Source organism: Falco biarmicus, chromosome 1 (assembly GCF_023638135.1).
Source record: "Falco biarmicus isolate bFalBia1 chromosome 1, bFalBia1.pri, whole genome shotgun sequence".
NCBI lineage: Eukaryota > Metazoa > Chordata > Aves > Falconiformes > Falconidae > Falco > Falco biarmicus.
In genome coordinates this window covers 16,839,126-16,864,681 of record NC_079288.1, presented here as the reverse complement: position 1 = coordinate 16,864,681, position 25,556 = coordinate 16,839,126, and the positions used below count along the sequence as shown (strand labels likewise).

Sequence of the window (25,556 nt, the reverse complement as noted above, 5' to 3'; positions counted from 1 at the left end):
AACTTACCACTGGGGTTAAAAGCCATGCAGCAAATAGGTTTTTCATGTGCAGGGAAGTGAGCCACGATACCATCACTATCAGAGTCCTCACTGACAAGTACCTGCAGAATATTAATAGAGACAAAAGAAGCTTAGGAAGTAAAAATATGCCTAAGAGAAAATACTAACTTACTGATACAGGAGTTGTTTTAGAAAATATACACAGTGGCATGAATTAGCAATATAACTGCATGTGAATTGAACACAATCAATCTATTTTTTTTAGATAGAGACACGCTCAAATAATCTACTATTAACTAGAAATAATTATACACTTTACACCTAGATTCTCTATTTATTCATCCTATTAAAATAAAGCAAAGTATTACTGGTTTGCTACACAAAGCATCAATGGCTGCACAGAAGCTTATCACAAAAGAAGTCTGCAGGCAGTGCACCAGGAAGCTACATTTACAGTTTCCACTGCCGTTGGCTGAAGCAAGGGTTGTGACCTCTCTGTATGCCTACAGTCAAGAAGGCCTATTATTCATAAATTTGTGACAGGAGTCTCTCGCTCATTCCACTCTCCCATGGACAGGAGCTCCCATTCCACCAGACTCAGCAGCAGTGTGCAGCTGGGCTAAGGTAAGGAGGATCGGTGTAATTACATTGAAGCACACGGGCAGGTCTTTAACTGTCAACAACACGTTATTTTCTCTAAGCAATAACAAAAATCACAGAACAGAAAAAAACCCAAGAGGTAGCATAGAGTTTTTCAAAGAAAAGGGAATATTTAACCATTACGTAAATCAGTATTTTCTTTGGGATTCAAAGTATACATGGCAAACGAGTGGAAAAACGGACCACAAACCCAGATGAAGAAAGCGGGTTTGTTTTCCATCAGTTACATAGGCAGGAACACCACAGCTTGCATCCTGCTAGTAAGTGGTGATGGACTTGAGGTATCTGGATTTCCAAAGGACACAAGAAATATTAAGGACTGGGAACGCATATGAAAGCAGCTACAGTGCAGAATATGCAATGAACAAGAAATTTCTCCATCTTGAATTTGCTTTGATGGACATTAAATAACAGTATTACAAAGGTTGTTAACCAAAACCCCTTAAAAAAAAACCAAAAAAATCATGCTGTGGCAAAATACCTTCTTGCGAACAAGAAAGCAATTATGAGGCAGGAGAGTTTTCATAACAGAGGGAAATTAAGTGGAAAAGGAAATATCTGAACTGAGATCTGTGTTGCGCAACATCTTCTGGAGAAAGGGACAAAGGATAAGCTTTTGATTTTATTTAAACAAAAGGCTATTTGAAGTTGATAAAACTACTTGGGCCAGTCAAAACTAAAGCTGACTGTGAAGACTTACAAAAGGACCTCCAAAAGAACACAGTATCTAATTGCACGAAAAGGAAAATATATTCTTAGATCTGTGGCAGAGAACCAAAAGATATGTGGACAAAACATATGCAGGAGCTGTAAAATTATTTTATTCCTTGGTTACATCATGTTAAAAACTAAATTAAGTAAAATAATGAGAAAGATCTGTCAGAAAAGGACTTAATAGAAAGAGTTTCTGTGGTAAGTAAAACCCACCTTCTTAATAAGATAGCGCAAAATTTCCCATTTCAACTTGTCTGCTGCTTCAAAGATAATCTGAAAGGTTTTTAATACTTCCTATTCCTAACAGATATCAGAATAATTTGAAGATATTTTTATGCTTCAAAAAGAGAAATCATCTTTAAGTGTTTAAAGAAGTCACGTAATATGGATGAAGAGGCCTGCGCCTGACTTACTTTAAATGTTCAAATTACTTGGCACTGTCACATAAGCACAATTATGGTTTTGCTTTCCGTTGTCAGCATTTCGTGCTTATTCCAGAACCACTAACCAAAGGGTCTGGAGATCTTCCTAAGAGCTTTTCAAAGGAACAGTGTTCTTTTCTCAGCCTATATAAACTGCACTAAATAACTCCTATACATCTTTTCACAGCTTCCACTTTTAGGTAACCCAGTCTTATCCTAAACATTTTGCTCTAATTAAAGATACACGGTAATGATAAAGTAGCATCATAAAACAGCTTTACAAAAGAAAGAAAAGTTGGGGTTTTTATTTTTAAATCTAGTCTGTTAAACAAAAAATATTAATCTAGAAATGGGGAGGTATCAACAGTACCTAAATCATTGCTTAAAAAGTTACATAGCATCATCTTCTACAGACTGTAAAATGGATTAATTCAGCATGGTCTTTTTTTTTTTTTTTTTTTAACCTCATGATAAATGTACCACTGCTGTCATCCCTGCAACATAAAACCCCTATTTAACAGACAAGGAACACTCTGGATGGTAAGACAACCTTTAAATATTTTTCCTCTGGAAAGAAGATACAAAGCAAAAATCTGACAACATTAAAAATTGTGAAACACCTTAGACATACCAATCTGAGAATACACTAAAGCCCAAATCTATTACTTGTATGCTATGCTAACTGACTCCACACTTTGAAATGTTTTATTTTCAATCACTGCTTAAAATTACCTTCCTGGAAAAACACCCTTTGTGTTTAATCTAAACGGACTTTTTAAAAAATCTCTTTTCACTGTAAAAGCTGATTTTCAGGTACAGCAAACCAGTCCTTATTTTAGCTGTTATACAATTCCATTGTTTGTGATAGAAATACAAGGAAGAAGAACTTGTCAGCATAACATCCCATCGAGAATGAAAGAAAAGCAACTGTAAGCTTGTGGATCCTGAAAACCCTCGCCTGCCACCAAAGCTTGACTCATGCAGAGCTTTCAGACTCAAGTAAAATTATGTTAGTATCCTGCATTGGCCAAGTTGGGGGGGGGGGGGGGTGTAAAAAAGAAAAACCCCAAAAAGCACCTTCATTACTCAGAAAATTGCAGATCCTTGGATACTGGAGAATCTGAAACTCAGGTTGTGATGGTGCCACATCACCTCCTTTCTTGACATCTGATATCTGTCACTCCCTACCGACTGCGGCCAGAGAACTGAAATACTTGCTTCTGAAGCACACACATGGAAACAACACTTGCTGGTGCAAGGTAAGATGAAGTTGGAAAAAATGTTCATCTTTTTAAAATCAACATGAAAAAAAATATCCTTGTGGAACAGAGAAGAAAAGTACCGTTTTAAAATCACCAACTTCTATTTAAACCTATAGGCTGCACTGCAAGATTTTTCATGTCCTTCCCTTGCACTTTTGCCATGGACAGTTGGGGAAAACATACATCATTTTTTACAATTTCAACACTACAAAGAAGGGAGAAAAAAAATATCAAAGGAATTACAGCAGCTGACTTAACTACATCATCAACCAAAGAGGAGCCTCTTTGGAAACATCCCTTCCAAACATGCCACAAAAGAAAAGCCTGGTTCACATGGCAATTTACAACTTCCATAGCTTTAAAAATCATAGTAGGATTTTCACCATCGTATACAACCTAAAGGAAAACAAAATTATGCTGATATAACACGAGATGCTTTATATGGGAATACATTATTTTCTGTATTAGAGACCTTTAAATGGATATAACTGCCCTGGTACAACAGGGTTTATATAGATCTAAATAGATCAAATAGCACAGATTTCACGTAGACAAGGATGAAGACTGGAGCTGTACAGGAATGAAGAAGTATTCAAGGCTCTGCCACGGAGGCTTCCCAAGTTTTAGAAGCCACTTCTTGCCAAGGGAGAAGTGGAAGACGCTATCTGCAAAGGTGCTGGAGAGAACGATGCCCGTCGGCTAACAAATGGCACATTAAATCAATACCCACATTGTACAACTAGTTCCTTTCGGCCAGTTTATGGTTTCTTACCACTGAAAAGAGTAGAGTTGGAAATTTTTCTTGGAAGTCAAAACAGTGGTACAAATTGCCTAATAATGCATGCAAGTGCTGTCAAAAAGCTTGAAGGAAGCAGCTCGTTCAGCTTCCCAATGCACAGAACATACAAATCCCACAGGAATCCCGAGCCTGCAATCTTTTTCATCCCAAACAAGCTTCATCCTCCAAGGCAGTGGCCTCTAACCACTCTACTATTAAGAGTAAAAGACCGTACAGAGTCTCTCATTGAAAAAGGTTCATAAATCTTAGCAATACTCTTATAATTGCATAGTCACTGAGGTTCATATGGATGTTTGAGTATCTTCCTTGCAGAGTTCCCTACCATTACAAATAGAAACACCATTTTAAGAAAAACCAACAAGAAACAAAACACTAAGGCTCTTCTACCAAAACGGCCTTGTAAATGAGCATTCAGCCTGTTTCTGATGCCCAAATACTATCTTATCAAGAGAGCGGCAACATAATTTTCAAAAAAGCTGCCCAGCCAACCCAGTCCATAGCGGGAGACACTGAGCCAATGCTGCAGCTCTCAAGCCAGCTCTATTAGAGTTCAACAGAACACCATAGTTGATCAAAGATGAATCAAATCCTCTTTATCTTACTCTAAAACAGAAAGAGACAAAACACCTAGGGGATCATTACATTTATTATCAGAAAACAGTGTTTGCTTTGAGGGCAAGAGATAGCTGAAGCCAAAGCTTTTTTCTCCTATGCCATATTTTTCTTCATTCATTGTATTTTCCATACTGCTGAACAGAAGCCACTAGTAATTATGACTTCAATTATTTTAATCTTTCAAGGCAAATTACACCACTTATCCCAGTGGAGACATGTTTTTAAATAAAACATGAAAGTAACACAAATAAAAATGGACACAAATCTAATCACGCAGGTCCTACTCTTAATCAAATTAAGAAAGAATAATCTCATCGTCGTAATAACAAAGAGGTTTGGCAATATTTATAAATATGGGTATTATATACTAGAGAAATCTTTGTATATACACTTATTAAGATCTCCATTGATTTAAATAGCTGAAGTTAAGAGCAGTGTTTGCTTCAGTTCCTAAGACGTATGCACAAAAACCAGCCCCCTCCACACCGACCCCCCCAGTTAGCCTCCCCCAACTTATAGCTAAGGTCAAACATCAGTGGAAAAGGGCTAAAAGTGATAGATCTGTGGCATTAACTACTGCACTCCTTTTAATAGAATCCAGCATAAACTCAAAACAGCCTTGTGCTCAGCCTGAACCATTTATCTGAGACAAAAATGTCTTCTTGACAAAAAACAGATCTCCTTTAATAAAAGTAAGGCAGACAGTATTATGCTCTGAGGGAATCCTGTTGCTCTTTTTATATTTATATATAAAAAGAATTCTTCTGTAATACACGTAGATATAAAAAGTGAAGAAAATTGATGCCAAATATATGAGCATCAGAACATCAAATTAACCTTTGTGAAACCGTTCTTATAAATAAAAGCACTGGTGTTAATGACCAGTGGAATTACGTATGTAGTTGGAAGTTCTATTATTGAATACACTTTATTCTTCTAGCTTCTTTTTCCTCTAGACCAAAGTTTCACAACAATTCTTGCTCCTGATAAACATCTTCATTTGGTTCAATTGTTATCAACTCCTTACGAAATGAAAATGAACTTTTGAAACTGCAGCAGTCTAACTTTTTTTCTGAAAATTCCTCTTTAATGCAATAAAAAGTTAATAGGGAACAGAAAAAAGCACCAATCACATTTTAAAACATAAAAAGATCAACATGTTATCCTATTTTTATAAGTTATTTTAAAAATATTTCCTCAAATATTTTCATGAGTTTTGGATGACCTGTGAAAGCAACACAATGATATCTCATCAATCACACTGCTCTATCAAAAGCACTAAGAATCAAGTTTTGTATTTTTAAATGGCCACATATTTCTCTGTCAACTAAATGTTAGATGTTTAAAAGATTTACATTCAGTCACAAAACTGGCCACTTTTGAGAAAGGTCATTATTGCAGACTACATGTGGGTGGCCTAGTTGGTGAATTAATTAAGAATACAGAAACAAAGGTCGAAAGAAAATAATTTTTCTTTAAAACTCAAGCCACTAAAGTCTTACACATTTAATTCCAATTACGGCAAAAGAGGACATCTGTACAGCTTTAGTTTTATCCATTTCAACTAATTAACAGATTCAAATAAATAGTCATTACATCTAACTGAAAAGTTCGCTAACACTTCATTAGAAGGAAGTTTAAACAAGCACACAACCTTGTTAACATATTTTGGTTTACCACAAAGTTACTTGGGCATCTCGATAATTATTTTGACTCCCTTTACAAATACATCATGACAGCCAACTTCAATAATTCCACATTCCTTTGCATTTAATTACCCCATAATTCAGATTTTCTTAAAGTACCACCAATTATGAAGGTAGGAGCTATCATATAAACAACTGTTGGGTTTGAGACTTTACTACAATATCTACATTTATAAGGTTTATTAAAAATACTTTCCCTGCAGATTTAATCCTGCAAGATTACATTAGAAGATTTCTTTGGTCTTTAGTTGTATATTTTTCAGGGGTAAGCTAGCATTTCAACCTCTGCCATGGTAGCCCAGTACACTTCATGAAATGCATTTACTCCCATCTCGCATTCTTCATATTGGGTATCTTTGAAACAGCAGATATAAAAAAAAATTGGTGAAAACGTAGAGATGTAGTTAGTCCTTCTGGGTCATGTCCAAAACATGTTCCTTCAGTTGTTCTACTGGCAAATTAATCTGTATGTTCATACACAAGTACAGAGCGGTTCACTCCATCTTTAAAATCTATGTTGCTATGCTCAAAGTCAATGGACAAGCACATGCATCATTACTTTGCAAGCCTATATATATATACACACACACAAAAATATATATATATACACACACACAAAATCCTAATTCCCAGTGGAAAAAGTGCTTATTTCTCCTTCAAAACGACATGCTTGCTTGCCTTAGAGTTACATTTACTGTCATCTTCTTCCACTTCCCCTCTCTTTTTAAAACAGGCATCTTCTTTTTTTTTTTTTTTTTTTTTTTTTTTTTTTTTTTTACTATATGCTATCTTAAAGATATATTTTATTACTTGGGAAATGTTTTCCTTCATTACAACACCCAAATTCTTTGTTAGGCTGTGCAGGTAGATAGAAATCTTTATTGACCTGAAAGAGGTGAGGTATTCCTTTCTCACGAGGAGTCTGTTGATAAGAAAGTAACTCTTTTCTGCTTCTGAAACTCCCCTCGTTTACGATTAGGCTGACAACCTCTGAAAACCATGCACACACACACAAGTATGATGAAAAGTATTCAAGGCTTTCAAACTGTGAATTCAGCACAGAAAGCACTCGGCAGGCATTACTAATGCTTGTGGTTTCCTAGTCAGTTTAGGAAGACCAACGCTGGTAACGGGCAGAGACACCCAGCAGCGTCCCTGGCCAGCAAAAATTAAATATTCCAAAAGGCATCTTCATTGTAGAAGAAAGCAGGAATGCCGCCAAGTGTTTCTTTGTACCCACCCAGACCTCTTATTTCCCACCTGGAATCTGAAAACTGGGATGATAAAACCAGTGACTGGCAAAATCACTGCCACACACCATCAAGAAAAGAGGCCAAACTATACAAGGCGTTTGTGATCCTGCTGTGCAGCAACTACTTTCTCTTAACCACAGGTGAGGCTGGACCTTGCACTCATCAACCTGCTCAATCACTTCTCTAGTTCAACCGAAGTGTCAGCCATAACGTAGCTTGGATGACTTCTATCAAACCAGCTTGCCACAACAGAATAAAACACTTGCAGAAATTAAAGCAATGCGGAAGATCTATGCAGCTCAAACAGCCGCACGGATTTCCAACCTGCACGATGCTTAACCACGAGTTTATGCTGAAGTAGATGAGCAATCACATTCAGTTCAGTGGGAATACTCACATCACCTAAAGGTCAGGCTCACTGAAACGCTTTCCTGAACTGAAGCTTCACTGAATTATGCTTTAAAAAGTAGCCAGGACTACCCGGCCAGTAACAAATACGTGCCATCCAAACTAGCATGCTTGTCTCCTTCTGCCAGCACGCAAGCACCGGATCCCTGCCAAGCGCCCTGGGACAAGTCGATTCACACAACTACCAAAATGCGAATCTGCTGTGTTCCAACAGGGCTGTGTGCACAAAGGCCGTGGAAACAGCTGGAGTGATGGACGGGAACTCAGTGGGGCTTGGGAGCACACCCGACACCCCTTACACCAGAAGGTTCTTTACTGGGGCAGTGTTGAATGACATTCTTTATTTAGACCATTTATTTTTAATCAACTTTCTTTTTGCTAGATGCATATTTCAGTAAGGAAAGATTGTTAAAAAGTTGTCTGGACCACGAAAATCTAACAATGCAAAAAGATTCTTTCATTTTTTCCCAGGGGGAAAAAAATGGTGCTAATTCTGAAAGTAAGGCTCAGCACTGAAAATAAATTATTAATTTAATAGCATTTTAAAACTTCAGATCACAAAAATACAAACAGAAGACATACAAACAATTAGGATATCTAATTTAGAGCTTCCTTCCCTAGAGATTCAAGACAAAAAATATTTTACTAGAACTGATGGCTTATTTATGTTACAGCAGCAGTATTTGGACAAGGCAAATGTTATCATTTTTACAACTACTTTTCTATAGTGCCCTTTAGGCTTGATAGCTCCCTACTATTGTTAAGGTCAGAGGACAAGTTCATAAAACCTCTAAATCATACATAACAAGACTTAAAAACCTAAGATATATCATTTTTTTTCCCCTAGACCTATGCAGAAGAATCAAAGCACAATGACCATCAGAAATAATGACCGCATTAAACAAGGCTTCATGAGAAATTTATGAAGCAGAATTTTTCTTCCTTTTTCTTTTTTTTCTTTTTTTTTTTTCCCCTGGCAGTATAAAAAGAGCCAAAAGACATTTTTTTTCCAGGAAACAAAAACAAACCCCATGGCCAACAGACTTATTTTAAGACCTGACTCTAAGACCTTAAGTAAAATAAATTCTTTTTTCCATTCTCTTTTTTTCTTTTCTTTTAATTTTGCAAGAAAAGGCCTATAATGTTGTATGAACAATCACTTTTCAGTGCAACATTACTTGGCTAAGTACTTCCAAAACTAATTCTCAGGCACAACCACAGCTCAAACAGCATACTGGAGGTTTTGTTGGTTTTCAAGAAAAACATTTCATTTTACTCTCAGGTAAGAAAAGAAAAGAACTTGACTACTGATTTGTCATTAATACCTTACTAACTTACCTGCAATAAGCATCAGAAAGGTAGGAGGAAAACGAGAAAAAATACAGGATTTTTCTTTTTTAAATTCAAGAAGTGTCAACATAAGGAGAACAATTTTATAAAATAGTTAAAGAATAATGAAGTGTATGGGAGTCCTGCATAAACACTGACCTCCAGGACCAGAGTAAAATTGAAATGACTGATAGAAACAAACACAAAAGGCACAGATATCTTCTATGTCATAAAGACAGTACAAAACACCAATTTAAAGTTTGTGTGATAATGGGATGGATTTTTTAAACAAATTATTTTGCCTGACACACTGTACTGTATATTACTAGTAAAACAGGGCATATGCCTCACAAAACAGCATCATGCTTGATCACATTTTAGTTTTCAAATTTATGTAAAATTGTAAGTTTTTATACTTAATATCCAACTCCACTCATCCTCTTTTTTAAACTGGAATTCAACAAGTCACCGTATTTCTAGACAACCACATTTTCCAGCCACATTATATATTAATAAATGCAATCAGACTACATATACATTTCAACTGATCAGCATAAATCAATGTCAATTATGAACAAGTGTTAGAGAGACAAAATGTGACACTTCACACTTGATCTTGTCAAAGTGTCACATAAATATGTTGTAAGGACAATATATATTTTGGCTTAATTTCAGTCCCAAATACGACTTTATCACAGCTGCGTGTGTCTGTAAGAGTTTCTGACCTAGCAAAAATCTCATCTATTTTTCATTTTCAAAAGCATAAAATACATTTTCCTGAGATTTTTGTGAAAACGAATGCATATTTGGTTTCTGTGCGAACTCTATTACCTGCCCTTCTGCAACTGTCTCTGTATCAATGATGGTGATGATTCCAGGCACCAGAGGACTTCGACGAATGTTGCTATGAGCTAAAATTTCTTCTTCGGTTGCTCCTGAAGGCTGCGTCCCTGTCAGCTGCGTAACTACTTTCCCCACCATCGTAAGTCCAGTCTTTATCGTCTATAAAAAGGAAGAGAACCAATAAATAATGTTTAGGGCTGTTTTGTGGATCCATCTTGAATTTTTTCCTCAACACCATTAATATAAGTAGATCATGCACACCAGAAGAACACAAAACAAATGTTTTTATAAGTGATATATAAACTGCAAAAGGCTGGATATAACAGAAATACCCTGGAAAAAATTAGCATCTTATCAATGTAAAGTATTCATCTTTGTTTTGGAATTAAATGCTTCCAAAAATTCTTGAAAAAAGAAATATTTTTATGTTGCCTAAACGTTACGATTTTTTTCTCTCTTTAACTTATTAGTTACTTATTACAAGAGGCACAGAGCACAGACAGTTAGAAGAATCAAACAATAAAGCCAAGATGGGTGTGTGTGGAGGGCAGTGTTATATAGAGCAATACTTGTAGCCCCTAATGGTTAATACTGAAATAGTTATGCCTTCCGCACAAGTGCAAGAGACAAGCAATTTGGCCTCTGATAGACAGGACAGAACCACTTGTTTCTCAGCAATTATGCCTTTTGCAGCATTAAAACTGAACATGGGACTCAAACCCAGCAAAATTAAAGAAGCCATCCTCAAGGCACCAGAAGGGAAACTCTATACAAAGTACACACATATCCCATTACAAATCACAGGACTTTCCATAGCCTGCATGTTTTCCAGACATGGGTTTGAAAAAACACTCATTGCACCAGCTTTTATCATCTAAAGATGCTGAAGATTGTTTTTATTTTGCTTTATTTTATTTGGAGAAAGAGGGAGAGTGCACACAGTAGGAGAGATACAGATTTAAAGAAAACCAACCCAAACTACAACTTTAAATATTTTCTCCTTGAATCAAGGACTGTGCCTTATTTGCCTATAAAGAACTGAGCAGATTTATTATGCAATATAAACAAGAAATAGCAAAAGAGATCAGAATGGAATGACACTATAACAAGCCAATTCTTAACTAAAAAGTCAAGCTAAGCTGCCTGCTAAATTGAAAAGGAAAAAAACCGTACGGATCACAGGCTGAAACCAAGAAGCAGCCACAAATCAATTGCAATTGCTTTGTTTAGTGCTAAAATCTCAAACTGCAGTGATTAGAAAACACATTAGTGTTCATCAATTAGCAGCCAAACGTTTGTTTTAATAATTCATAGGAAATGACTTACACAAAGTCTGTTAGTGTGTTGTCAGGAAAACCTCTGAAGGGCCAACAGAATTAGGCGCCACACTGTATTGATGGCAATATCCAGCCAGGAAGCCTGATTAACCTCTGAGATGCCTCAGCTGATGTACTTACCCCATTAATGCTAATGGAGATACTACCACTTAAAATCGAGCCATGCCTTTATCACAGAAATGTCTTTGGGGTTTAAAGTCTTTAGTAATATCCTGCCATTTGTTTCTTATTATTTCTTTTAATACTCAGACACAACAAATGAGAACAAAACAAATTTTAACAGTGGCAAATTCAGAAGGCTGAAAAACGTACCAGGTAATGGTATCAGCGGAATAGACCTAAAATAGACTTAATGCCATCACAAGAACGTATTTCAACTTTCCCTACAAAAACTGACAAGGCAGTTTTCTGGCCAATAGTTACAATCATTTAAATTGCACTGGTAGTTTATACAGCAGGAAAAAAAAAATCCGAACAGAAGTACTATATGGCAAAATACCTATGCAAATTAAAAGACCAAGAACTGCAACTGGCCTATTTTAGAAAATGTTTTTAATGTTTTAGCTAGAGAAACTGTACGACGAAGTGCCAAATATATATTTATAGCTCTCTAGAAAAAAAATTAACATGTTTATCTAGCAAAATGCATTACCATTACATGGTAGACTGTGACTGCGGGACTACTGAGAAGTAATAGGTGTACAAAGATGTGGCCAATGCCATTAGCTCAGAAATATCAGTGCAAAACCATTACGACACTTACTTCTTTGTGCTATGTGTATATTTCCAAAAACTTCTTTGGTAATCTTTAACCTTTCCCATGCCATATCAGCTGTCCCCTCTATCCATTAGAGCTAATGACCTCGCTCTCACATAAGCTGTTAGTACTCATTAAGAAGTTATCAGGTAACAAGAGAAAACAGATGCAGCCTTTGCTAAATCACTTCACCACTACAGGATTAAAAGATATGGAGAAAGAATCAACTAAAGAAGTTATGAGGTGAGAAGAACTTGGTTTATAATTTGATGCTAGGCATTCGACAGACCAAATAAATTTAAAATTAAAAAGGTTAAAGTTTGCACTGTCCCAGTTCCTTTGTCATGGGAACCTGCCAATGCATACCCAGTGAAATTTTCTTAGAAATAAAATTGAAAGACTTGATCCAGTTCCTTTTGTAAGTAATGATGCACATTGTACAAACACACAATGTATCTGTATGCTCGCATGTACCCTAAAATAAGACTGTTCTCATTCATCCAAATATGAAGAAAAACATACATTTAATTAAAATAACTGTATGCACTCATACCTCATTTATTTGAAAAACAAGTACAACTTTAATTAGATGAGAAAATTAAAATGCATCATTCGGTGCCTGTTAGGCTGTTCTGTTCCAACAAAGGTCTTAACTCCTTTTAGTGACAAAATCGTTCCCGTTTCTCATAATAAACACATTTTACATGATTTATTTCTTTACAAATGAAAAATCTATAGAAAGCAGAAAGAGATATCACAGAAATATGGCTTGGTAGTCAAAGATGTGAAAGCCTAATGGTTAGTTTGAACAAAATGAACATACTATCAATTATAGATTCCAGTTCAAACTAAATGTTTGTTGAAATGCTCATGCCTCACAAAGATGTTTCCCTTCCCTTCCCCGCTCTTGCCACATACTCTGCAAAGAGGCAGAACAGGGAGAAACCTGTTAGGAAATTGATCTCAAACAGCATGGCAAGTGTGACCGCTTGGGATACATTAGGATGGGGAAGGTCTGCATGAGCACTACTTGAACGGAGAGTGAGCTGAAACCTGACTCACCCAGGGGCATGGTGGGACCAAACCTCTCTTCAACAAGACATAGGGGGGAAAAAAAAAAACAAGCATGGAGACATAAGAATGTCTTTTCCTAAATTCCCCTTCCTTGCTGCATCCAAAAATGGATCAATATGGATAATTACAACAAGCCATTTCACATCTGGATGCTCATCTCAAACCAAGCACCTGAATATTCTCCCATCACTAATACTATTAAGTAATGAAGTGGTTTATTCTAAAAGATATTCTGCATCCATTCTACCGTGTTTGTTCAACTAGAGTGAAAAGAATCTTTATCCCACATGTAACAATATTTTCATTTTTCCAAACACATCAGTTTCTGCCTTTGCTAATCATTAACCTAAATTGGAATCTTCACACATTTTCTCTTTCCAGAAATCTTCTGCTTGGTCAAATTACAGAAATTACCAAAGCTTTTTAGAACAAGATCAGACAGAGAGCCACCAAACAAATGTGGGGTAATTAAAGTAAGAGATCGAGCGAAGAAAAAATGTCTGTGTTTTTCCAGCAACAACAAAAAGCAATGCTCTTACAAGATGCATCTAAGGAAAAACAGGAAAAAGTTCAATGTTCAAAATAAAACCCTTCTAGAAATTATAAAATCAAATGGGAAGATGATACAAAGGAATTCTTCATAATGTTACCAGAACAAGAGTTTTGGCATCAGTAAACACCACACTCCAACATGACCACAATTTGGAACTTGGTGCTCTCAGTTACCAGAGGAGCTTCTGACTCCCAAGTTATTTGATTAAGGACATAATTTATTTTCTGCATCAAGTATAGTACACAGCAGTACACGCACTGAGGACAAACCCACTATTCACTACCAGGACACTCAAAAATATTTATCATCAAAGAGAATACCATTAAAGTAAATATTCTGTATTGCCTTTGAGACCTTCTAGGGAGAATCTGAAAGGTAATTCTCAAAAGTGACCCTGTTGAAATTATTCTTTGCTCTCGGCTTTATTCTTCTCTATATGAAGGTTCCTTCACTTCCCTCAATAAAGAAACTGGAACCCAAACAGAGAAAATGCTGTAACTTAAGATAACAGGGCTCAACAAGAACTTCTATGGAATCGCTTCTGAACCAAAAAAAACACTGTAGGGAACAGGAAAGGACAACCACTTCCAAAAAATCCAATACCTCTGCCGATCAAAGCAAATTACAAACTATTGCAGGCAGATAGGATATAACAGCAGTAGAGGTTTAAAAATTGTCTTATTTAAGCAAGGGGTAACGTTTATGGTGAGGTAATGAGATGGACAAAGAACAACAGATATTTGGAGTAGGTATTTGCCAAAAAGAAAGCATTTCAGTTATCAGAGATGAAAACCTGCCAGTCGATAAACCAAGATTAAATGAAATCAGTAAAAAATCTAACATTTCAGACTTAGTGTTGCACACTCGGACATGAGTAACAAATCAATACAGTAAGGCTGAGATATGCTCAAGAGCCAAATCATGTGAATACTTAAAACAGTATCAGTATTAATCTTGTCTATCACAGTAACAACTAACATTCAGTCCAGAGCAAAAGCAACGTGCTATGCAAAATAAAAAGCATGACAGAGATTGTGCCTTTGTGATTATTCGTTTTCCTAACTTTCACTATTTATCACTCTAGAGAGACTAACAACCTTCTCTTTCCTATGATTACAAACACATTTTATCTTCAGTATCTATTCACATGATACAACATCACTACTTCAGTGCTGCAAACGTTCACTTTAATGTGGGAATTTCTGGATTATGATCCCTGGCTAGCACCACTCAGCAGGTAAGATCATTACCTTGGTCCTTACTGGCTTTGAAACCTAGTTATCCACGGTTTTTAGAGGTTAGGGCTATAAAAGCTGTCCTCTTTTTTCAGACTTTTTTAGTCTGTCAAAAAAAGTTACAACAGAATGGTGCTTACTTAGCCTTCGATGCCTACTGGAATGCTTTGACAATCATTATATGGTTTAAAAAAGCTTTGGCCTGTTCTTCTTCAGTCATGAGCAGCCTTGGCTTTGGCATCACAGTGATCCGTTTGTAAGATTTTACCACATCTGTTCAAAACTGTGGCTGATCATGCTAAGCCTGTTGGTTTTTCAAACTTATCTATGCTATAGAAAACATGTTGATGCTGAGATTGAAGGAGTTTGGGGAGATTTCCCACACACACCTTTTTTTTTCTTTTTTCTTTTTTTTTTTCCCTGATGATGAAAGTATGGAAAGAGAAACAGCAAATTTCCGACGTCTTCAGAGGAGCAGCAATTCAAGTTCTCCTCAACAATGTAAAAAACTGTGACTTTTCTCCACCTCCAGCCACAGTGAGATTGTGTTCAAAGCTATGCTGATGGAATATATTTGTTTTTTTATTTTGTTTTTACATGAGATGGCATGCCCTATGTCTCTTTTTGTGGGTTCTTGTAACTGTTGTTTTCTTCAGTGACGCTGAGCTTTCTGTTCTGTGCTGTCATTTAATTCCTATTATTAGGTTTGTTTTGTTGTGCATATCAGAAATGAAAAGGCTAGTGGTTACAATGAAAGCTTGTAATCAGCACGAAGTTTGCCAGACAATGCCAAAACTCACTTTGTGTGTGTGTATGTGTGTGAGAAAAAGAAATTACTTGGCAAAAAGCTGCAGGCAAGTCCTCAAGGAAAGGAGCAGCATTGGGGGGGGAATAGTAAAACAACAGTTCCACATACTCCTTGGCTCGTTTAAGAATTTTCCAAGCCACGGTCTTCTTTTGATACTATGAAAACCCAGACATTTCTCTGAAAACAGAGGGATATTATACTGTCATCTGAACTAAGAAAACTAGGCAGTGGAACCTATATGTAAACAGTCATTAATAAACTCTTAACCTTCAAAGAAATCTGCCAGGTAATTAATTAGCTCCAGTACTGCGCTGTCATCCTTCAGAGAGATTAAAACATATAATGCTAGTGTGATTTAGTCCAAAAAACACCAAGCACTTGTAAAGTCAGTTTTCATGATGCTAAACAACTAATAATTCACAATGTTGATTTCTAATCATGTAAGCTTCTAATATTATGACTAGTCATTCCACAAATCCATTTTACTATGATTTTCCTATACCAGGGGTCACTAACAAGAATAACTGTAGCTGTTTGTAATAAATAACATGTCTCAAAAATCAGTTCAGAACGACAGGAATACTTTGCGTAAAACAATGGCTACTCAGAGATTTGCAGGATCAGGACTACAGGCACAGTGCTAATGCTAGCATGTTTCTTACTATGTTTTCCTCTTTTGTGAACTGGGGACTTGGGGGTGATGACACACAGTACAATTCATCAGGGAAACCTAATAATTATCTTACATGATAACCTCTCCCAGCAGCAGATGATGTACTCACTTTGGCAGCACTAATGACTGTGGCAGTGTAAGACTGAATGTTGTCTCCACAGGCTCCACCACGGGATTGATGGCATCGGATCAGCTACAAGAAAGACAGCAACCAAGTAACTACTATTAAACTACACAAACCCATAACCCATTACCATAGCTCTTATTTATCATGTACAGTGTTGTGTTTTTTCCTACAAATAGCAAAAAGCCCTGCTGAGACACTTAACCCCTTTTTATAATCTTCTGGGTGCCACCCAGACTGTCGCATATTCAACTCCAGTTTTCAATTACAAGATGAGCAGTCACTAAGAATTCATAAACTTTGAAATGGTGGGATTTTTGGTCTGGCAGCAATACCACAAATAAATTTAAATAAATATAATCAAAAGCTTTAGCCATGTGTATGTAACATTAAATATCAGACATTCTAAGAATCCAAGTGTGGCTTTCCCCTCCTTTTTATGACTAGTAAGCAAAGAAATGACAAAGGAAAAGAGCTACTTTAAACTTTACATTTAATAGATTAAAGGAACGTACACGGGGTTTACTCTATATTGCCTTCCTTCAAAATTAATAAATCAAAACAAGACTCTTCTACCTGCCATCAACCTACAAAAGCAGTTTTTGCCTTTGAACCCTAACTAGCAATAGAAGCTGTGCTTCTGACTAAATAAAATGGCAAAAACCTGCAGATATTTGTTGCTTGCACACAGAACATGCTGTCTGTTTAACTACTTTAGCTAAAAGAAAATTAAAAATATAGTTAAACTAGGGAGAAAGGGGAAGACCACAGTGAATACACTCGGGAACACACAAGTAATTTAAACTCCTTTTGTGATATAATTCTTTTGCTGATCAGTGGCTTATATTTTTGGCAGCAGTACTTTTTAAATCCGAGGCTGACTGTTTAAGTTTTACAAAACCACATCACCGTGGCATTAAAAGAAAGGCAGGCCTGAATTTGGAGAGAAATCAGTTGTGCTTGAAAAGGTGTAACAACAAATACATTTCTCAAGTTTGTCTCTGATAATTTCTGGTTCAGCTCTAGAAACAGCTATTCCAGCCACAGGTGAAAGGGAGAAAAAACATCTGCTTTGCAATAAAAATAAGGCATTAGAAGCTGAATTTAAAGTTTTCAAACACTTCAAGCTTTAAATACACAATCACTTCTCTGGCTTAGGGCTGGGTGAAAAGAGTGGTAACTTTTTTTGCTTGGGATCTATTTTCTTTTTTTGCCTCTAGAAATAAGAAAAAGTATCAACACTCATTTTTTTCCTGGAGTCTAACATTTTCAGCAAAGGTGTTAAAAAGTGGACATTTTAATGCTGTTTCCTAATCTACAAAGTGCATTGCTGAGCTGTTGCAGACAAACCCACTGGCTCTGTCCAGACCCAGTTTCCCCAAACAGAACTCAGGAATCCTCAGTTGCCTACCTTTCAGAAGTGTCTATAATTAAGTGCTTTAAACTTTTAAAATGCAAAATGGGTTGATTATTGAGTGACCTTACTGAAAACACATGTTGATAGCGGTCTTCCCTGCCTATACTACTTACATATTTATGCCTTCCAAGTTCATGAGCTTAAATCAAATGTGCAGAGTAAAGATACGACAGATACAAGTATCAAAGCACAATGTGCCTCAAAGATAAGGTCTGTCATCATTATGCAACTCCTCTTACAGATCATCTTTTTCACATAGCTTTTTTCCGAGACTTTTCTTCCCCCCCTCATATATATACAAAAGTTTGAATGAAATCTAGAACCCAAGTATTTTTTGAAATTAAACCTTTCCTTACCTTATTTTCTGCATAAGCAAGCCAACGGCTTCCAATAGCAATAGGATTCATGTTTGGCCCTGGACAAGGATAGCAGCCTGAAAATTTTTGAACGGCAACATTAAGACATATTTTAATGACTTCTTACAAAGAATTCTATTTATTGCCAAGAAAACAAAAAGTCTAAACAAAATTTTCAATTGCTAATATCACTCAGTAAATACATGCATTTTTGTTCTTAAAGATAAGACTGTGGTTAGATGAGCTATTTTGAAAAGTTAATTATGTGTAAATACTTGTTTCTCCTTATGTTTGCATTTTTTTAATGCCATTTTGGTACAGCGGGGTGACGGGAATATTTAAATTTGGCAGGACTGGTTCTGTATCTTCATATTTTGATTAATTTTTCTTGATTTGATTTTCTATTGGTCAACAGTGTCTGTTCACTTCAAGCTCTTCTACATTTCTGTGGCATGAAAGGGTGTATTGTGCTTTTGGTTTTGTTTTTAATAATTCTATATACAAGCCCTTAGCCTCCCAAAATACTTTTGCACACACTTAACTTTACACAGAGAGAAAACCCATAATTCCTTTAAAATTAGTGGCAAAGTTTCTATTGTTCACCTGCTTTTCATCACCTTTGTATTATCATTAAAAATAGATACATACACAGGCATGAAGATGAACTTCAGATGGAGTGCTATTCCTGAGTATTAAAAGGTGAAATTACCTATACTATAAAGCCACTGAACGTAGCTGTGAACCAAAACATGTCAAGGCTTAAAATGAATCAGGTTCATGTTAAACACCATTTAATACATGAAGCCTGAGTTAAAAAACAAAACCTAAAGAACAAAAAAATCCCCCCAAACCAACAACCACGAATATCACACTATGAACAGTTAACATTAAAAATACAGAATTTAAAATTATTGAAAACATTTAGATAATGCTTAAAGATAAATTAAAAGCTTAAGCAATCCACAATTAAAAGTAGCATGGTGACCCTCATCCTAATGGCTGTTACTGTCCTATTTCTTTGTCCTGTTTCCTCTCTTGTTTTGCTTCATTTTAGATTAAGCTCTTTTGGTCGGCCGGCTGCTATTCCTACATCAAAACACAACCCTTGGCTGTATTTAGCCCTGAAACCCTACTGATGTATCTGAACTTTAGTATTCGAGCTCTGACACTGTTAAACATCTGTGCAACGTGGTTCCAGCAGGCTGATTTCACTGGGATCCTTTGTCAAGGTAAGAGTCTGAAAGTTCAGATAGTGAAGGCACACGGATGAAGCCACAAAACTGTTCACTAATAAGGGCTCTGATTGCAAGATTTGAGCTTGAGCATTCAAACTTAAGCTAGTGAACTAGGACTGCCAGCCATATGCGTAATGCCATTTACTAGACCTAAATCTGTTCTGGTACACTACAATATATATATAAAAGAAGAAATACTGCATAAGGGGGGGAGAGAACAGAGGGAACGAGGGGACTATCAAGCAAATGGTTAATCTCTGTTTTCATCAGTTCTTAGGCTAATATAGACAACTTAGTAATTCACATTCTCTCACTTGTTGGCCAAGAAACAAAACATTTAAAAACTTACAGACATGTGTGTCTGATTTAAAGGAGCCCTGGTTAGCTGATCCTGTATCACAGGCAGAAGGAGCACTGAGATCAGGCAAGCAGCGTATTAGAAGAACACATATAACCAACTGCAATTTATTGCATAAAATGCTACACAGCATTCTAAGAAGCAACTTATATTTAAAAAAACCCAACTCAACAGTCCAGCTCTTGATACCGGTATGCCATCCACAGTGAGAAAAAGCAAACCTATTTGCCACATTGTTTTTGCAAATACCAGGGTCTTTTTGAACAGGCCCCAAAACAGCCCAGAAAATTTAGTGAGGACAACAGACTTTTAAAACTTTAATGGCATTATTTTCAATGCTTGCCAAATGGTGAAAAAGGTGTGTGGGAGGGTGTTAACTCTATCATGTAGGTGTAAGTTTAAACTGACATTTGACAAGACTTCAAGACACATTTGACGGCACGTTGTTGGGCTCATGCAGGAACAGCTGCTATACTGTCCGTGCTAAGATAAAACAGCACTTTATTTCACTTCTTAGAGCACAGCAGTGAAGGTATTGCACAATTCAAAAGATCATAGCAAGCTATTTCAAAGGTCATAAAGCAATGGAAGGAGAAAAGCAGCAATTCATCCAATTAAATCCATCTCAGGCCAGGAAAGCAAAACCAAGTGAATATTTTGTAAGGCCTAATCACTGCCTTGATCTCAGGAAGGAAAACTAATTCTGAAAAGATGATGCCACAAATGTTATTGCATTCCAGAAGTGCATAAAATGTGGGTAGCCAGAGCCTCTTAAGGAACAAAGCAAGCAAAAAAGGTTGTAAAGACAACCCTAGGTTGTAAATACAAATGTGTTCTTCCGATGACATTATAGATCAGGACCACTAAGGTTTTAATGCCAACTTCTGCTTCGGTAATTCTTATCTGGGTCAGTAAAGACATTCACACCCCCCAAAAATTATTTATTTTTCTTCCCTTTTATGTATAAGAAAGAGCATTAAAAGCTATCAGGTGATAGCCCTCATCATATAAATCTCTACAGTGACTTCAGAATCAGTCACTTGTGTTTCCCAAACCCTGCAAGCACCTCCTAACATCCTTGCAGTGGAAAACAAAAGGAGTATCAGCCAGCAGATGCACTGTAATGACAAAACCCGAGCAACTCAACAACACATAACAAAAAGAAAAGTCTTGCTTGGAAAAGGGAGCTGTTCTCAATTACTTCAGTGAACCGAAGTAAATGAAGAAATGCAAAAAGTATTATTCTTCAAATGAAAAATTAATCAAATAATAAAAACGTTACTTCAAGAAACTACAACTGTCTTCACCAACCCCACTGTAGGTAGTTTGTTCATGAGCTGGACGCAGTTGATCAGACACAGCTCCACACACAAATCAGCCAATTCTATTAATAACCTCCATAGAGGTCAACAATTCAAGTCAGTACTAAACTCTACTCGCCAGTATGAAAAAAAAGCATAAAAAAAAGAGCTATTTCCTCCCTTTCTTTTCTTTGCAAGTCTCTGCATTTTGGAAAACTGCAGCAGTACAAGGATAAACAAAGGGTTATACTTTATGGGAAGGAAAAGCAAATTGTTTTTCTGCTTTCCAAAAAAATAGCTGGAGTCAGCAGAACATCATCTACTAGGCAAATGAAAAGACAGACACAGCATGACCCATCAAGCTTGGCCATCCAATCATTACCAGCCTAACTCTCTTAAAGATTAACTTCTATTTCTGCTAAACTTCAAAACAACTGAGGAAAAAACCATTCTAAGCAATAACAGCAGCAACTTTAGCGTGTTTACAATAGGAATGAACATAATGAGAGTGCAGAACTAACTGTCAAGAAGACTGAAGTTTCCAAGTTTTAATGACAGTATGGAGAGGTCATCCAAGAAAAGATCACTCAGGGAAAGTCCTTCCAAAAGTACAGCAAATCAAGCAAGTACTAAAAAACATCTGATCTTAGAATAAACTTTACTGACTATCACCCACAAAAATATAGGTGAAAACCTACTGGAAACTAATTCAAAAATTTTTAAGCACACAGTTACTCTCTCCCTCTGTGCTTTCTAATCACACACCGAGGAGACGCACTACTTTAAAGCTGTGAAAAGGCAAAAGTAGAAAACAACTATTTTGAAAATCTGAATCAAAGTGCAAGTTTTTCTACTAACTTAACTTCCTATGCCCAAGAACTCCAGTCGGTGCTGGCCCAAGCAATGCTGATGAATAAGAAATGGGGTCCAGGTTCCCTCTGAACAGGGACTTTGCTAACAGCCGAGGATTTCACGGGCAGCACCCTGCAACCTCATATTCTGTGCCTTGATTTTCCTATTTCCAAGATGCAAGTGTTACCTACATTAAAATGGTACCACAGCATTACAATTTCTTAGTTTCTTCCCATATTTTTTTGTTTTAATAACTGAGTTATAAAATTATAGTATGAGATAAGCATATAGCTTCTGATTATTTGGATTCAAGAATTGGTTTAGTTTACTTGTTGCTGTGCTGACTTTATATAGTTGGTTTTACTGAGAATACAGGAATCCTAGAAGTTACTTAAAGTTCTCCAAAGAGCTACACAAATGTTTGCTAGATGAGTCAGCAAAAAGACGACGTTTATTTTACATTATTTTTCAGTTACCTTTACAAAAATTTCTACCACTCTTTGGAGATTCATATCCACATAACCATAATAAACCAAATCACCACCTCTACTCATCTCTGAAAATTCACGTAAATCTCCACTTCTCTGACTCTGGATCTTTCCATTGGTTTATGCTCCTACAGAAAACTAAGACTCCAGTCCCATCTTAAATTGTTGTCAAAAGCTCATCCTCTAGCTTCAGTAATGACAGTGTGAATACATAGACAGCAGCCAAGACGAGAAAACCAACACATTCCTCTCCTCCCACTTAGCTTTTAAACAAACAGTGCATTGGGAAAACACTGCTAAGAGCAACAGGGCCATTAAAAGTCATGTCAGCTATAACGGATTAAGCCAGTAAATCACAAAACACGCCACTTGAACCATATCTATTGAGGCAGCTCTACATCAAGCTTCATGGCTTTTTCATGAGAAAAAAGTTTAACACCACCCCCCCCGACATATATATATAGAGATATATATATAATTTTTTTTTTATATATGAGTATATATATATAAACCCAAAAGACCACCTTGCCATGGAGAGTTGGGGCTAAAGACTGCAGGGATTCCTGACATCCATAAAAACTTGGCAGTCTGCTGCTTCACATCCAAGGCCACAATCTTTAGAATCCCACAGGCAATTAGAAGTCTATGGGCACTGACGCTTTTAATAGCTTGGTTCTTTAGGAGGACCAGAGCTGTGCATCTGTTATCCATGATACTGCTACAAGTCCAATCAATATCTTTGGGTGTGCTTCATATATGTGTCCTTCTCGTTCATGAAGTATGGATGATATATGTACTCTAAGGGACTCTGCATATATACGAAATATAATACACATCAACATGACCTGTTTAAAAAAAAACCAAAAAGCAATGCAGGTGGAGGGCCAGAATTTTAATAAAATTTTTCCCCCAGAAGCGAGCACTAACAGAGTTAAGGCTGCAATTTTTTCACTTGGTCCTTCTTCAGAAACATCTTACACAGCCTCAATGGCTCCATTAATGAAAAGCCAAAGACTATCTTATCATGGCAAAGTATTCAGACCTAAATATGCACTAGAAGGCACCATTTCTCTCTATAAAAATCTGACACTAACAGTCAGAACTTGTCTGAGCTAAGTCAGAACTTATTTTCAGTTTACTTAACAAGGTACTCATAACTGAATATGGCTCCTTACCCAGAGTACAGCTGTACTTCTTTCTCAGACCTCACTAAAACAAACTGTAAAATGACATATAGCAATGTGTTGCAAATTAATCTGCAAATAATAAAGCTAATGGAATGAAAAAGCCAAATCAGAAGCATCAAGAACAACACTGATTTTCTTCAAACACATCCCAACATGCTTATGTTAAGACACTACCAGTTGTTTTTTAAATTCACAGCATATTGTAAGAACTCTTATTCCCTACACCTATTTTTATAGTTCAGAAAAAAAAATTATCTGTTTTTGATACTTGCCAGGCTTTCATTCCCTGTATCTTGACTTTGTTTTTAATTTTTAATGGAAAACATTTTTGTGAGTTCTTTTCTGTCTCCCTCCCCCTCCCCACCCCCCACCAGCTTAATACGAAAACTTCCTTTTTCCATAATTTTCATTGCTTGCTTTTCCCCAGTTCTCTCTGATTTTCTCTGCACTGATACATATTAATCCTTTTTAGGTATTAGTTTTAAGAATTATCTTCATTGTTACTGTAATTTATTTTTTTAATGGATACTCCACACCTTTCATTTGTAAGGAATGCATAATGTAGTCCAGTTTTAATTCAAGCTACTTCTTTGTGTGAGTGTTTATACAATATGTGGGTATGGCCAATGTTATTATAAAAATCTTCTTAGGATTTTGTCTCTAATCCCAAACCATGGAAGAAATTGCATTGCTTTTGAGTATGATGAATATGACATTGGGATAGGGTACAGCCAGTAAATATGAGGAATACTGGTTAAGGCAGAGGTCTCCAAGGCCAACCTACATCTTAAGGCAAAACTAAGTGAAACCTTCCTGAGCCAGTTACTGGAAAAACAAGGTTTTTCTGTTTCAGTGTGTGGAGAGGTTTTATGACATATGCCATCTTAAGTGCATAGGGTTTTTAAGCACACTTTTCTGAGCAAATTCTAAAACTCGTTAAATTTTCAACCAAAATTATGTGCCTTTAATCATCTGAAGTATTTGACAGATATCACTTTAAAAATCTGTGAAGCTGTGTATTTTTAAATAAACAGCTACAATAACCTCTAAAGCTATGCTGCTTTTCAGTCACTGCATGTAGCTTATAACCAATTAGTGATTTTTTTTTTTCTAGGTCTTATGAAACATACAGCACTCTGTAGTAATAAAATTACAAAACTACATTCTTAAGTCTTGCAATCCAAAGCAGCCAGAAAACAAATCCATGACAGAGAGCATAGAAAGGGAATGTACAATAAATAATGGGTACAGTGATACTGTTGTTGCAAAAGCATTGTTTATTCCAAGTGAAACAAATCATATAAGTTGTTTTATCTAATATTTTTTGTTTGTTTGGGTTTTGGGGTGTTGGGTGGTTGGTTTTTTTTTTGCATCACCGAGCAAACCAAAATTATTTGTTTATAAACTGTATAAAGTAATATTGTTTATGAATTCCTCTGGGTTCTTCTAGATGAAAGGCCCTATGTAAATGTTATTACTCTCACACTGTCATATACCTTGCAAAACTCTTCTATTGTTCTTGTACTTCCTTCTGTTTAAGTATCACCCATAAAAACTGAGCAAAAGAGCAAACCAGCAGGATGCAACCTACTGTGAAATCCTGCTTGCCTTTATTTTTTGTTGTTTGTTTGTTGTTTTTTTTTTAAATCATAGTGACATTATCATTATTAAAACACTAAAAAGTTCCACTTCTGGAAATACAGTGAAAAAGTAAAGCCACAAATGCTACATGGCTTTAAGCTGAAAGAGGGGAAATTTAGATTAGATATGAGGAAGAAATTCTTTACTGT

The 25,556-nt window shown here is 36.3% G+C and overlaps 1 protein-coding gene across 12 annotated transcripts in view; it reads right to left on the bottom strand.

Annotated features, from left to right (window-relative positions):
* BCAS3 (BCAS3 microtubule associated cell migration factor) overlaps positions 1–25,556 on the bottom strand; it is a 370,196-nt gene that overhangs the window by 282,022 nt on the left and 62,618 nt on the right. For all 12 annotated transcript variants that reach the window (XM_056357251.1, XM_056357216.1, XM_056357199.1 and 9 more), the window contains exons 10-13: positions 18,346–18,422; positions 16,558–16,641; positions 10,000–10,170; positions 8–101 (exon numbers count right to left, since the gene is read on the bottom strand). In XM_056357251.1, the coding sequence (XP_056213226.1) occupies positions 8–101; positions 10,000–10,170; positions 16,558–16,641; positions 18,346–18,422 (426 nt within the window). The remainder of the gene's footprint in view (positions 1–7; positions 102–9,999; positions 10,171–16,557; positions 16,642–18,345; positions 18,423–25,556) is intronic.